Here is a 15138-nt window from a genome sequence, read left to right as displayed (position 1 = left end):
CCAGTCCCCCCCAATTTAAATGATCCAACACAATGATGCTGGGGTGTGGCATAGGCTTTATTTGTCTAGTTCAGCATCACCTGTGCCCAGCTGCCTGGACGGAGCTTATGGCGGGAGTAAGGCACTTGAGGTGGGGAGGCCAGCCGCAGACCTCAGCTAAGCTGGTCCTCATACTGCTTGCGGAAACAGTCCCCAGCAGGGAAGAAATCCCAGCACCTTTCCTGGTACATCTTCCAGACATACGACTCCTGCGGTTGGGGGACAGGAGTCCTTTGGTCACATCTTCAAATTCAGGGTTTCTCTGAGACGAGTTTATTGAGTACACTCAGTGTGTAACTAGAGTGTAGCCTACTCATCCCCCATTAGCATCCCTTACCTGACCGGTGTGCTCTGTCTCATCCTTGTTGATCAAATACATCAGGAAAAACCTGAGGGACAGAGGACCACAGGGGAAAGACAACAACCATACTTGCATTGCAGTTTAGTTTTGTTTACAAGTGCTGAGGATGAAACCCAGAACCCAGTACATGCTAGGCAGGTATTTTACCACTGAGTCACACCCCAGCCCCTCACTGGGGGATTCTAGGCAGGGGCTCCACCACTGAGCCACACCCCAGCCCCTTGCTAGGGGATTCTAGGCAGGGGCTCTACCACTGAGTTACATACCCCAGCCCCTTGCTGGGGGATCCTAGGCAGGGGCTCTACCACTGAGGTAGCCCCTCATTGGGGGGTTTTGCTCTATCACTAAGCCACAGTGATGTTTACCTCCTGATTGACTGAAAACATGGATACCCACACTCCTTCCCATAACTGGCCCAGGCTCAGCAGCCCTGCTCTGGCTGTCGACAGCCTCACTCCCACCCTCTTGCTCACCCACTTCCCATCCTCACATGTAATTGGCCAGGTTGTGCTCCTCCAGAGTGTGGGTCTCGAACCCATGTGGGGTCGTGTCAAAGTAGTCACTGCCTATTCCGCAGATGAAGCACTTAGTCTGAGGATGAGAGAGGTCAGAGTCAGGACCCACGTAACATCCCTGGGACCCCAGAACCCAAGATTCATCCCTGGACCCGACGCACCTCCATGTCTTCCTTCACTTGCTCTTGTTGGTCTCGAAGCTCCCCAAAAGCATCAATAATCAGACCTGGGGTGGCAGGACACAGGTCAGGACCCATGGACACCCAGCACCTCTGGGCCTTGCCCTCCTCCATGGGTTCCCTAATCTCAGCACACTTCCCAAGCGGAACAGAACCAGACGTTCATTGAGTACTTCCTATGGGGCAGACACTTCAAAGAAACGCAATGCTTAATCTCCATGGCTGTCTTAAACACCTTACCCTTGACTGGCCTGGAGCGTAGACCAGGTTGGCCTCAAGTTTACACAGGCCTCCAGCCTCTTACTATGTAGACCAGGTTGGCCTCGGGATTATGCGGGCCTCCAGCCGCTGCTTCCCAAGTGCTGGGATTACAGTCATGTGCCCTTGTGCCTGGTTTTAACACCTCCATTTTTCAGATAGAGAAACCGAGGCTCAGAGAAACCACCTTCCTGAGGTCTCACGGTAGGAAGAGGCTAAGCCAGGGAGGGAGCCAGCCCCCAGATCCTAGGCACTCCTCACACCCACACACCCAGCTGCACTGACCCTGAATGATGGCCAGCAGGATGACGATGACAAAGAAGAAGAAGGTGATGTCGAAGACAACGCGGTAGAGTTCGTACTCGTCACCCGCTGGGTCCTCGATCTCATCCCCGATGCCTCCACCGGCCCGTACACCCACATACATGTGGAACAGGTAACACTGAGGAGGAGGGAGGGTTCACTCAGACAACAGCCACCATCACCTGCCAGAAGCCTGGACTGGGCAGGCCTGGAGACACAGCCGTGACAGACACAGCCCTGGGCCCTGCCTCTCACAGCCGGGGACGTGTCAGAGCTGTCACCAAAAGGCCCTGGCAGGTGACCGACTTGACAGGATTAGACGCCCCTAGGAGGCCACTTCTGGGCACGTCCATGAGGAAGTTTCTAGACTGAGTTGACTGAGGTGGGAAGACCTAGCCTGAATGTGGACCCAGTGTGGGGTGGGGTCCCAGAATGAACCACAAGGAGAAAGTTTTCCCTCCCTCTGCTTCCTGACTAGGGACTCAGAGTGACCAGCACCTCACGCTCTGGACAACCATGACGGGCTGACTGTATTCTCAAATTAGGGTCCAAAACCATCCCTTAAGTTGCCTTTGTTGGGTATTTGGTCACACTGGACAGAAATGTAACTAATACAAGGGGTTGGAGCTGGGGACTTACCCCAGTTGGTACATCTTGTGCTTGCCTGGCATGCATGCGGCCCTGGGTTTGATCCCCAGCACCACATGAAGCAGAGGTGGTGGCACCTGCTTGTCACCTCCGATGGTGGCAGGAGATTGGAAGTTCAAGGGCATCCTTGGCTACACTGGGGATTGGAATAGGATGGGGTGACAGGGATGGAGGGGTCGGGCTGGCTTGGGAGATACACTGTGATCACTGCGATCAGGAGAAAGCTCAGGAGCCCTCCCAGGCTTGGTGAGGACCAGAATGCCTCAGAGTGGCTCAGAGCAGCAGTCAGAGTGGCTTCACGAAGGAGGGCGAGTGTGCGAGCTGGGAGCTGAAGGAAGTGTCCTGAGAACGGACGGTGGCAGAAGTATGCCAGGCAGTCCAAAACAATGCACCTCATCACCATTGGGGATGAAAGAGTAAATTTGGGGGGCTGGGTGTGTAGCAAGGCCCGGATTCCAACCTTATCTCACACACACACACACCAAAGTCTTTACATTTTCTTTTGGGATGTAGGAGGCTGGAGAGCTGGATCAGAGCACTGAGTGTTCTTCCAAAGGGCCCAGGTTCAATTCTCAGGCCCCACATGGTGGGTGGGAAACTCAGACACACATGCAGGTAAAACACTATACATAGAAAGAAAGAAAGGAAGGAAGGGAGGGAGGGAGGGAGAGAGAGAGAGAGAGAGAGAGAGAGAAAGAAAGAGAAAGAAAGAAAGAAAGAAAGAAAGAAAGAAAGAAAGAAAGAAAGAAAGAAAGAAAGAAAGAAAGAAAGTGTTTCCATCTTGTGCTTCCATGAGGAACTGAAATTAGGCTGGTGAGGCTGTAGAAAGGGTCACAATGAACAAGAACAGGGTGGAGATGAGGCAGGGACCAGCTCAAGCGTGGTCAGAGAGGGCTCCCTGTAGGAGGCAGCATTCAATTGGGAAGGTAAGATGTCAGGTGAAGGGGTGTAGACCGTCTGGTACAGGGCAGAGAGAGGTCAATGTGGAGGACCAGAAGTTTCTGGAAGGAAACACATGGTCCTAGAGGAACTGAAAAAGGACCAGGAAGCCAGAAATCGAAAGCAAGAAGGACTGTGGTTAGACTTAGGTAGGACCAGCTCTTCCCTGTTTCTGTAAACCATGGTGACATAATTCAGCCTTCTCTGTGAGGGTGGGGGTGGGGGTGGGAGGCCACAAGAAGGTTCTAAGCAGAGGAGGGGTGGGGATTGTCCCATCTGGCACATGGGACAGACTTCACACTTGCTTTGTTTGTATTCCCAGGAGGGGAGAGGTCCCAGTTGTGTTGACTAAGAGCTAGGCCAGCGACAGTGATGGGGACCAGGCTGTGGGACTGGACTGTGACCCATGAGCAGGGGCCCATGAAGCCAGATCACAGCCATCTTCCGGCACAAACCCCTGAAATGATTCTCTCAATTGCAGCCCCGCCTCTAGCACATCAAAGTCAACATGAGTTATGATCACCATCGCTAAAATAAGAGAAATATGCACTTAAGATTGAACTATGGGAGAAAAGAAAATCTTTAGTTGGGTGATGGTGGCGCACGCCTTTAATCCCAGCACTTGGGAGGCAGAGGCAGGCAGATCTCTGTGAGTCTGAGGCTGGCCTGGACTACAGAGTGAGTTCTAGGACAGCCAGGACTACAAATAGAAACCCTGTCTCGAAAATTTTTTTAAAAAAGAAAAGAAAGGAAGAAAGAAAAGGAAAAGAAAACCTTTGTAGCAGTCTCCTTACTTAGGTGGCTCAGCCTGGCTTTGAACTCATGATCCTCCTGCCCAGACCCCACCCTCCTGAGTACTGGGATTGCATCAGCACATTTGCTGAACCAAGGGCTTCGTATTCTTCCACTGACTTATACCTCCGACCCCTCGTCTAAGACCTTCAAGGCTGCTGGGGAACTCTCAATGTAGTCCAGGCTGGCCTTGAACTCACAGATACTCCCTTCCCTCTGCCTCTTGAGTGCTGGGATTAAAGGCTACGGTTTACAGTTTTAACAGCTGAAATTATGTTTGCGCCTGGTCCTGTTCAAAGCGTCTTATCTGCACCAGCTGCCCAGCTGCCGAGCCCCCCCACACCCGCGACACAGACGCTGTTATTTAGCCCCTTCCAGACAGGCTGTGGAAGCCTGGTGTTCTGGCTCGTCTTGAGTCAACTGACACAAGCTAGAGTCATCCGAAAGAAGGGAACCTCATTTGAGAAAATGCCTCCATAAGACCTGCATGTAGGCATTTTCCTAATCAGTGACTGATGGAGGAGGGCCCAGCCCATGTGGGTGGTGCCATCCCTGGGCTGCCGGTCCTGGGTTCTGTAAGAAAGCAGGCTGAGCAAGCCATGGGAGCAAGCCAGTAAGCAGCCCCCCTCTGTGGCCTCTGCATCAGCTCCCGCCTCCGGGTTCCTGTCCTGATTGAGTTCCGGTCCTCACTGCTTTTAATGATGAACTGTTATATGGAACTGTGAGTGAAATAAACCCTTTCTCCTCCCGGAGTTGCTTTTGGTCACAATGTTTCATCACAGCCACAGCGACCCTAACTAAGACACCTAGTGACTTAGGAACCACGGCGGGAAAGGGGCTCACCGTCATCATGTCGTCGCATTTCATGTCGGGCTCGTCCTCGTCTTCGCTCTTGTTGTAGAACTTGCGGAAGAAGTTGAAGGCCACCACCGTGTACAGGTAGACCACAACGGCCAGGAGCCCCACGGTCATCACCAGCTGGGGACGGGCAGGCACGGGTCAGTTTTTGGCTCCTTCTTTCTACACAGGAACCTCAACTCTCCGACCCTCCGGATTCTGAAGCCTCTTCTGCGCCCAGCTGCTTGGCTCTCCCTCTCCTAGAGCGCCCTATCCTAGGCCTGGCATGGTGGCCCGTGCCTTTAATCCCCGTAGGAGGCAGCGGCAGGCCAATTTCTGTGAATTCGAGGCTAGCCTGGTCTACAGAGTGAGTTCCAGGACAGTCAGAGCTACACAGGTAAACCCATCTCAAATAACTGCCCAATAAAGCACAAAAATAAACCAAAGAATGCCCTAACCTCCCAGCTCAGACCCTTCCTGATTGCCATGCCCTTTGCCCCGCCCCTCAAAAATGTCCCCCTCGAAGACGGCCCCGCCCTCCGCCCTCGCCTCCCCCTCCGCCCTCGCCTCCCCCTCCCACCCAGTAACTCTTGGTCACCACCCCTCCCCCTCTGCCACGCCCAGATTTCCACGCAGGTCCCTGCCAGGTCCCCTCCACACCTGCTTCCCGTTGTGAGTGACAGACGAGAGGATGGTGCGCAGCGTCTTGACCCCCATGGCGATGTCCAGGAGGTGGGCAGCGAAGAAGAAGTTATTGTAGTGTCCCAGGAGGGACATCACCATGTACCAGCCCAGATACAGGAAAGACTGAGTACAAAAGAGCCGGGGTCAGGAAACATGGAAGGGTGTCCCAGAGCAAGGATAGATGCCATCCCTGCCTCCTCGGGGAGCATCTGTTCGCTCCAGAGCGCTAGGGAGCCAGGGAGTGGGTGGGAGATCAGTTACAGAAGGACCCTCCAACGGATGTCCCGGGGTCAGGGAACCTCGGGGTGAAAAGGCACCCTAGGATCAAGGGTACACAGGGGCTTAGGAATTTTTCTGGGGTCAGGGACCTGGGCATGGAGCTTACAACCCTCCAAACAACGGGAACAATGCTATTCTAGGAGCTTTGCACGGCCTGTCCCCTCATCCAGACATCTTTCTGCTACAATTCCCTCTCCACCCACAGCCCCTCTCACGTTGTCTGTGAAGATGACTCCAAACTTCCAGATCTGGTACTTGACATCGATGGACATGATCCTGAGGGAACAGGGAAGGGAGCCAGGTGCCTGGGCGTCAGACACTAGCCCTGTGCCCTGTCCCCTGTCCCCTGGCCCGCCCCTGGCTGAGGTGTCCTTCTCACCATGTGAGCAGCCCTGGTGGAGGGTCAGGTTTGCGCTCATTGTGGGCCGTGATCTCCAGAGAGGCCAGATCCATGCCCAGCAGCTCCGCAATCCGTTCGCGCCCGAAGATGTCCCCGTGTTTGTCCAAAACCTGCAGGAGAAAGCGGCAGCCTGTGAAGACAAGCTGGAGCTGGAAAGGCACTTGCCTGTGGAGGGTTCTAGCACACTCAACTCTGCATGAGAAGTAGGGGCAGCTTTTTTTCCCCCCTGGGAAGAAGGGTCTGGTTTCTGCAGGTCACCAGGAGGCAAGTCCAGCACCTGGCAGTGGCAGTAGGCAAAGTAAGGGGGAAGCTTTATTGTCTGGGGAGTCGGGCTGCATGTTGGGACCCCGGCCTCCTCAGCTGCTTGTTGATAGAATGCCCTGTTCACTCACCAGCCACACCAGCAGCCTCGTCTTTCTCACATTCTTACCCCAGGCACTTTGCATGGGCTGTTCCCTCACCTAGACACATTTCTACCTGGCTCACTCCACCTCCTAATGCACTCAGAGGGCCACTCCAGACCTCTAGTAAAACAGCAACCTTCCCTGGCCAACACACACTCCTGTGCTTCTTCGCCGACTTAGTGTATATATATATATTTGTTGTTTTGAGATAGGGTCTCACCATGCAGCCCTGGATGGCCTGGAACTCACTGTAGACCAGGCTGGCCTTGAACTCACAGAGCCTCTGCCTCCCAAGTGCTGGGACAAAAGGTACAGCGTCACACCGAGCTATTTAGTTTTTAGTTGTTTTTTTTTTTTTTTTTTTTTTTTTTTTAAGTTTTTCGAGACAGGGTTTCTCTGTGTAGCTTTGCGCCTTTCCTGGAACTCACTTTGTAGTCCAGGCTGGCCTCGAACTCACAGAGATCCGCTTGCCTCTGCCTCCCGAGTGTTGGGATTAAAGGCGTGCGCCACCACCGCCCGGCTTTTTTTAAGTTTTATGTACGTGTGTTACCATGTGTGTGCAGTGCTCACAGGGACTGTAAGAGGGCATCTCATGCACTGGAGCCACCATGCTGAGACTGAACCCAGGTCCCCTGCAAGAGCAGCCACTTACCCATTAAGTCACTACGGCAGCCTCTGTTATCTTTCAAATATTTATTGCCAAGTGCTCATTTGGATTTACTTCTTTCAAGATTTATTGTTGATTTAGCTGTATGTGGGTTTGTCTATGTGAGTGTATGCCACATATGTGTGGGTGCACATGAAATCTAGAAGAGGGTATCAGATCCCCTGGAGCTGGAATTACAGGAAGTCATAAGCTGCAGATGTGGGTGCTGGGAACTGAACTTGGGTTCTCTAAAAGAGCAGCAAGAGTTTTTAACTACTAAGCCATCTCTCCAGCCCATCCATCCACCATCTATCCATCCATCCACCAACTATCCATCCATCTACCATTTATCCATCATTCACCCATCCACCATCTATCCATCTATCCACCATCTATCCATCCATCCATCCATCCACCATCCATCCATCCATCCATCCATCCATCCATCTACCATCCATCCATGTAGCTGCTGGTTTGGGGAGTTTTTGGAGACAAGATCTCATATAGCACAAGTTAGCCCTGAACTCACTGTGTAGATGAGGACGACTTTGAATTTATGATTCTTCTGCCTCCACCTCCTGAGTACAGGCATGCACCACCTTAATTTTATACAGTGCTGGGGATTGAACCCAGGGCTTCCTGAGTGCTTGACAAGCCCTCTACCAACTGAGCTAAATCCTCAGGCCCCCAGTGACATGATTCCTAACTGTGCTTACCACATCGTTGCTCATCTCCTCTCTCATGCACCGACAGACTCAGTCCTCACCCTGTGCCCTTTACACGCAGCTTCTCTTTTGAGAAGGAACTATGACCACCACGCCCATGTTCCCCAGGGGAAACGTTTCAGAGTGGCACAGCCCCTTGTGAGAGGCCCATACAAAGCAAGTACTTGAGGAGGCTTGGGGTGGTCTGCTGGCAGCAGGGACCTCGCCCAGGCGCCCTCTCTTCCCCTGCTGTCCTCTCACCTTCCGCTTGACAAACTTGTCCCAGTAGTTGCTGGGGAAAGACCTATCAAGAGAGAAGTGTGGAGAAGATTGAGTGAACTTGACCCCCAGAGGTTCATATGTTTGCATGCTCAGGCCCCATGATGAGCTGTCGGGAAGGATTAGGAGGTGTGGTCTTGTTGGAGGAGATGTGTCACTTTAAGGTTTCCAAAACCCACACCAGGCCCATCCCAGTCCCTCCACCCCAGGCTTGTCCCCCACCCCCACCCCTCTGCTCCCTGCAGATCAGGACGTAGCTCTCAGCTACTTCTCAGCCTGACTGCCATCCTTCTCTCCACCATGATAACAGACTAAGCCTCTGAAACTGTAAGCAAGCCTCCAATTAAATGCTTTCTTTTATAAGAGCTGCCTTGGTCATGGTGTCTCTTCACAGCAGCAGAACACTAAGACATGTGGGAAGGGTCAGGAGGCACTGGCCAGGCCAGGGGACAGTGAAATGGCTTTAAACTCCTGGGCTCAAATTATCCTCCTGCCTCCAGCTCTCAAGTGCTGAGATACCAGTGTGAGCAATTCCAGCTGGCTCTCGACTCTAACATGTTGTCATTGCTATTTTGTGTGTGTGTGTGTGTGTGTTTTGCCTTCATGTGTGTTGGGGGCCGGAGTGGGGGTCAGATCTTTTGCAACTGGAGTTACAGGATGGTTGTGAGCCACTGTGTAGGTGCTGAGTGTCAAACCCTGGTCCTCTGAAAGAGCAGCCAGTGCTCTGAACTGCTGAGCCATCTCTCCAGCCCTCCCCACCTTACTTTTTTGAGATAGGGTCTCTCACTGAACCCCGAGGTCAGTGAGCCTGGTCGGTCCTTCTGCCTTTGCCCCTAACTCTGGGGTTCCAGGCACTGGGCGGCCACACCCAGGTTTTTATGCCGCGGCTGGAGGATCTGAGCTCAGGTCCTCAGGGTGAGCACAAGGTCCTTTACCCACTGACCACCACTCCAGTCCCACACCCACAGGAACTTCAGTGTGTCCACTGGATGGAGAGAACGGTCAGGCTTAGGGAGGACAAGCTGGGCCGGGGGGCTGGGGCCTTGCTCTCTGGAGGACCAGGCCTAGACTGGTAGAAGCCTAGCCCTGCTCCCCCTGCCCCCCTGAGGTGGGGCTGGGCACTCACGGTGTGTTGAGCACCAGGCGGTCCCACTGCCCCTTCACGTCATCGTCCTCAGGCTGCTCCGTAATGTAGAGGCCATCGAACTCCAGCTTCCGGGCCAGCTCCTTCTCCCGCTTAAAGATCACTAGGGGCACCTAGGCATGGAGGGAGGCAGGGGTGAGGGTTGGCATTAGGTATGCAAGGAGACCATGGTCTCTGCAGAAGCCACGGGACCCTCCTGGAGCCTGTGAGTGACAGACACCAAAGGAGCTTTCAGGGTAGAAAGATGGAGGTTAAGGGTGGGTGGGGAGGTGCAGGCAGAGGGGGCACGTGGGTGGGGAGGTGCAGGCAGAGGGGCACGTGGGGGGGAGGTGCAGGCAGAGGGGCAGGTGGGTGGGGAGGTGTAGGCAAATGTGAGTGACGTTATAAAGGAAAGGGCAATCTGGGGGCGCCCCAGTTGTCCGCTGAAGGCTGGGGCTCTGGAGGAGAGCTGTTAACTCAGGCTGTAAGGTGAATGAAGCAGGGGCCCGTGGAAGGCTGTGGGAGGAGGGGCCAGCAGAAGGCAGAGCACGCACAAGAACTCTGAACCAAAGAGCTCTGTTCATTCAGCAAAACTGACAAGATTTACACAAACTTCCAGACGCATGGAACCCATGAGACGTGGCTTGAGACATGCCTTGGGGGGCATGACAAACCTTGGGCGTATCTGACATGAGAATCCACTCTTTGGTCACATCTGAGACCAGAGACACCCTAGGTGACAGATTGGTCTATCTGTCTTCCCTCCATCCCTCCGTCCCTCCCTCCCTTCCTTCCTTCTTTCCTCCCTTTCATTTGGACCAGGCTGGCCTGGAACTTACAGAGATCTGACTGGCTCGGCCTCTTGAGTGCTGCTGGGACTAAAGGTGTGTGCCAGGCCTTGTCTTCTTTGTTTTATTTTTTAAAATATAACCCATGAGTCCGATTAGTGTTTTCCATATACTCGTGGGTGTGGGCCCCTCCACAGGAGCATGGGCAACCTACCCCAGCCCACACTCCTGAAGAAAATGGTCTCTTCCCTCCCCAGCAATCATCAGATGTCAAAAGCTACTTGGCTAGTGGAGAGGGCTTGTGTCCCCATACCCCACTTATTTTAGAGACAGGATCTCCCTATGCAGCTCAGGCTGGCCCAGAATTTGATATCATCCTGCCTCCCTGGTATTATAAGCATGCACTGGTCTGGGCCTGACTTCACAGAAATCTTTTAAGTGTGTATGTACGCATCTGTGTGGGTGCATGCTATTATGTGTATGTAGGTGACCACAGAGGTCAGTACATCAGACTCCTGCAGCTGGAGTCACAGCCATTTGCGAGCCACTCTCCATGGGTGCTGGGAACCAAACCCTGGCCCTCTGCAAGAGCAGCATGTGCTCTTAACAGTTGCGCTGTCTCTCTGGCTCCCCTCTTCACAGAGATCTTAATTCAAATGATTGACAGGCAGGAAATGATACTCTCCGTGATAAATTTGCCCCTCGGTGGGGAAGGAACACAGGCACATATGCATGGCACAGATAATCCAGGGCGTAGCATGCCAGCTGTGGTCTGCATTAGCTCCCATTTCCAAGCATCCTTGCTGCAGACCCCAGTCTTGCATTGGCTGGCTGTCTTTACCCATCCTAAAGCCTCTGGAACCGACCACTGTCCTAGGTCCTCTCTCCGCAAGCACTCTAGCATCCTCCATAGTCCCTGCCCGGACCACAGTCCCAGGGCCTGTCTCACCTTGAGACAGTTGTAGCCGATGATGCAGAGAAAGGCCACCAGAGTATGCAGCAGGCTCAGGCACCGCAGGGCGGGCTCCATGTAACCCGTGCTCTCCTCCAGGAAGTAGTACACCATGTTCTCATCTTCGTCACCTTCCACCTCCTCGCTGGCCCCGGAGCCCCAGCCGGAGCCACCACCAGACCCTGCCCCTGACATGTCCCCGGCTCCGGAGCCTTCTACGTCATCCTCCCCTGGTGGAGAGTCTGAGACCTGAAGTGGGGTCAAAGGTAGATCAGAGGGGACTCTGGTGGCACCTGGCCTGTTATGCCCAAACTCACAACCCTTAGCCAACATTTGTACGATGTTTTGTTTTGTTTCCTCTCCCTCCCTGATTCTCTCTTTTGAGACAGGGTCTCACTGTGTAGCTCTGGCTAGCCTGGAAGTCACTATGTAGACCAGGCTAGCTTCAAACTCAGAGCGATCCACCTGTCTCTGCTTCTTGAGTGCTGGGATTAAAGACGTGCACCACACTCCCATCAACACTTTCTTTTTTGACATAGTACCTTGATAGCATAAGCTTGCCTGGGATTGTCTATGTAGCCCAGGATGGCCTCAAACTAGTGATCATCTGTGTCAGCTTCCCAAGTACTGAGATTATGGATATGTGCCATCACACTAGGCTTATTATAGAACTCTCTAGATGCATAGACTGCTGTACTTTACATTTATTTGTTTGAGTCTGGGTCTCATGTACCCCAGACTGCCCTCACACTCTCTGTATAGCCAAGAATGACCTTGAACTCTTGATCCTCCTGTATTGGTCTCATTTTTTTGAGATAAAGTCTCACTATGCAGGCCTGGTTGGCCTAGAACTTACAGAAACCCATCTGCCTCTGCTTTCCAAGCATTGGAATTAAAGGCATGCACCACCAAGCCTGACCCTGGTTCCCTCTTTTAAGTTTCACAAGTCTCAGGTATAAATGTGGTTTCAACCCCATTTTGAGGATGAGGAGACTGAGGCATGGAGAAGTTAAGCATTTTCTCACCATCACCCGTCTCTAGCACACCTGTGTGTTGTCATGTAGCCCCCTGGCAAGGACACGAAGCCCCCTCTAGCATCAGGAGGCCTGGTTCCTAGTCCGTCCGTCTGTCCTCCCCCCCCCCCCCCCCCGCCCGTTCTGTCAGCTGTCCACTTTCTTCTCCACACACACAGCTGTCCTTAGCTGGCCTGAAAGGGAAGCAGCCTCGACAGGCCTATGGGTGCTGCAGAGGGGACCCTCACACCTGGTACTTCCTGGCAGGTGCCCAAGCTGGCTGGGAAAGCAGTTCTGTGTCTTGTACAGCTTCCTGAATGCATGCAGACATCTGTCCCATATGGGCCCAGCCACCCCTACTCAGACCCACAGGGTGCCCAGACCAGACTGTCCAGTCGGAACGCCCCTAGGAAGGCTCAGTCTGGAATCTCATCCCTTCCTTCAAGGGCCCTGGGCCCCTGTGGTACGTTGAGCCTCCCACCTCACAGCTGGGTGAGGATCTATTGGACCCTCCCCCGGGCCCGTGGCCACAGGACAGACACCTTATAAAACAGCAAGATGAAGTTGATGGCAAATGCCAAGAAGAGGGCCAGGAACCGCAGCGTGTAGAAGTTCCTCGATAAGTAGTTCTAGAAAGAGAGAGAGGAAGAGAGTGCACAGTGCGGCCGCATCCCTGACCACATCTCGCTGTTCACCCGCGGCCAGAGAGCCGGAGCCTGACACCGCTGCTCCCACAGCCTCCTTCTCACGGAGTGCGAGCTCGCTGGGCACCAGGGCTTTGGCGAGAGCGTTCCATGCAAGCCCTTGTTTGTCTCTCCCCAGAGCTTTACGGATGTGCCTTTGCTGTGCCGGCCTTTACAAAGGGAGAGACTGAGGCCGGGGAGGTGCTGTCTTTCTCAAGGTCAGATACCCAAGGAGCTGCAAACCTACCATCTGGGAGAAGGAACTTAGAGCTCCCATGAGCAAGCTCTCTGCCACTGCGCCACATCCCGGCCCCACACCTGGATTTGAATCCGGGTACACTGGAGTCCATATCCCCCCCCACCCACTGCTTCACCGTCTGCATGACCGGAAACAGAAGGTGGCTTCTGCATCACGCCATCTCTCTCTCCCCACTTCTCCTCTCCTTCCTCTTCTCACAATTCCTCAGGGAACCACCTTCCACTCAGCATGTTTGCCCCGCCCCCAACTCAAGTCAGGACTGGCTTGACGGGAGGGGGGATGATGATGATGATATGACACAGCACCCTGTCTCCCAGACACCTCCCTCCTTCTGAGACCGGTGAGATGGGTCTTGCCCAGGACCTGTGGGGGTCCAGACCCCCCAGCTGTGTCAGGAGACAGCTCTGCCCTCTCTGAGATGAGCTTGGAGGGATGGGGGTCCCCCAAGAAGAGAAAGCTTTACCCCTGTGGGTAAAGTGTACCCCTGCTGGTCCTCACCAAGAATTTCACCCTCTGTACTTCCAGTTCCCCCCAGAATTCCTCCAGGCCTGCACCTCCGGCTTCCTCCTTCTTTGGAGTGGGTGGAGGGGGTGTCTTCTTGGGGGGTTCTGGAGGAGGCTCGGGGACTTCTTCCTTCTCTCCATTCTCAGTGCTGTGGGACACAGAAAGGGATCGGTGGGTACTTGGGCAATTCACTCATTCAAAGTCATTCATTTGGGGGCCATTCCATGCCAGGCCAGGTAGGACGGTGCTGGGGGCTCACAATGATGAGACAACATAGGCCCTACCCTCATAAACTCCAGTAAAACAGCTGAGTAGTGGGGTGGGGTGGGCTCAACGTAGAGCACTTGCCTAGTGTACGCAAAGGCCCTGGGTTCTGTCCCTAGCATGGGAAAAGAAAGCAAATCCAACCAAAGCAACCAAAACTACTGGTTAACAGTAGTGGAGATTAGAGCTGGGCCCTGAGCATGCTGGGTAAATGCTCTGCCTGAGATGCATCTGTTTTTATTTGTTATTTTGAGACAACGGTCTCAATAAGTTACTTAGGATGGTCTTGAACTTGCTGTGGCCCAGGCAGGCCTTCAACTTTTGACTCTTCTGCCTCGATTAGATGGGATAAAAATACTCCATCAAAATAACTTCACATGTGGAGCATGGCGGCGGGGGGATGGGGTGGGGTGGGGTGGGGTGGTGTTCCAGACAGAAGGAGCCACGAGCACAAAGATCTAGAGCTGAAAGAGCATCCTATCTCTGTTGGCTTTCTTGAAGTCTCCCTTCTGCCCCAGATATGGATTGGGTGATGCTGAGGGCAGAGGGTGACCGGTACAGTTTCGGCCTTGACTTCAGAAGGCTCTCAGACCAGAAGGATTGAGGCAAGAGTCTGGCTCCTTCCACTTGGAGACACTCACTCAGCTTTCTCCGGTTCTGGCTCCGGCTCTGGTTCTGGAGGAGGCTCCTCTTCTTCTTCTCCATCCACCTGCGGACAGGGCACAGGTCTGAGCCTGCTTGGTCCTCACCAGCCTCTTTCTAGTCTGTTACTCTCTGGTCTCACTTCTTTCTCCCTAAGCAATCAAAGTGTTAACCTTGCTCCCCTCCACCAAGGAAGCGGGATTATGAGTCTCATTGTTAAGAGGGGAAATCGAGGCTCTGGGAGATAAAATGCCTGGCTCACAATCCTGTGTAGAATCAGTCTGAAGTCAAAGAGCCTTTTGTCTGTTTGTGGTGGGCTCTTGCTATGTGGCTGGTAGTGGACTCCTGGTCCTTCTTCCTCAGCCTCCCCAGTGTTAGAATAACAGGCTGTCAGCATGCTTGCCCAAAGGATGCTCTTGTCCCTCACGGCTTCTCATCACCTTGACAACCACAGGCAGCTGTCATAGCACCAAGGTGTGAGGATGTTGGGGGAACCTTTCTCTGACAGACTAACTCCCTACAGCCCTGAGTTTCTCTGAGGGTCATTCCTGGCGTTGTTGGCACTGTCTCCGTGGGTCTTTTTTGTCTGGCCCTCCCTCCCCGATTCCTCTAATCTGGTCTCTAGGTCTTTGGTTCTCTCTAG

At 53.6% G+C, this 15138-nt stretch overlaps 1 protein-coding gene across 6 annotated transcripts in view; it reads right to left on the bottom strand.

Annotated features, from left to right (window-relative positions):
- Nucleotides 1-39: 39 nt before the first annotated feature.
- Nucleotides 40-15138, bottom strand: part of Ryr1 (ryanodine receptor 1) — a 121632-nt gene continuing 106533 nt past the window's right edge. For 4 of the 6 annotated variants that reach the window (XM_037199566.1, XM_037199568.1, XM_037199573.1 and 1 more), the window contains 15 exons: nucleotides 14495-14562; nucleotides 13584-13737; nucleotides 12686-12772; nucleotides 11128-11379; nucleotides 9394-9524; nucleotides 8250-8292; nucleotides 6214-6344; nucleotides 6050-6110; nucleotides 5532-5678; nucleotides 4878-5012; nucleotides 1638-1794; nucleotides 1077-1141; nucleotides 891-991; nucleotides 377-428; nucleotides 40-248 (listed from right to left, as the gene is read on the bottom strand). In XM_037199566.1, coding sequence (XP_037055461.1) covers nucleotides 153-248; nucleotides 377-428; nucleotides 891-991; nucleotides 1077-1141; nucleotides 1638-1794; nucleotides 4878-5012; nucleotides 5532-5678; nucleotides 6050-6110; nucleotides 6214-6344; nucleotides 8250-8292; nucleotides 9394-9524; nucleotides 11128-11379; nucleotides 12686-12772; nucleotides 13584-13737; nucleotides 14495-14562 — 1680 coding nt within the window. In that variant the 3' untranslated portion in view covers nucleotides 40-152. The remainder of the gene's footprint in view (nucleotides 249-376; nucleotides 429-890; nucleotides 992-1076; nucleotides 1142-1637; nucleotides 1795-4877; nucleotides 5013-5531; nucleotides 5679-6049; nucleotides 6111-6213; nucleotides 6345-8249; nucleotides 8293-9393; nucleotides 9525-11127; nucleotides 11380-12685; nucleotides 12773-13583; nucleotides 13738-14494; nucleotides 14563-15138) is intronic. The other 2 variants (XM_037199577.1, XM_028859537.2) reach the window with 2 other exon arrangements.

Source organism: Peromyscus leucopus, chromosome 1 (genome assembly GCF_004664715.2).
Source record: "Peromyscus leucopus breed LL Stock chromosome 1, UCI_PerLeu_2.1, whole genome shotgun sequence".
In the NCBI taxonomy this organism is placed as follows: Eukaryota; Metazoa; Chordata; class Mammalia; order Rodentia; family Cricetidae; genus Peromyscus; species Peromyscus leucopus.
The sequence above is the reverse complement of the archived record's forward strand: the minus strand, read 5'-3'. Positions and strand labels throughout refer to the sequence as shown.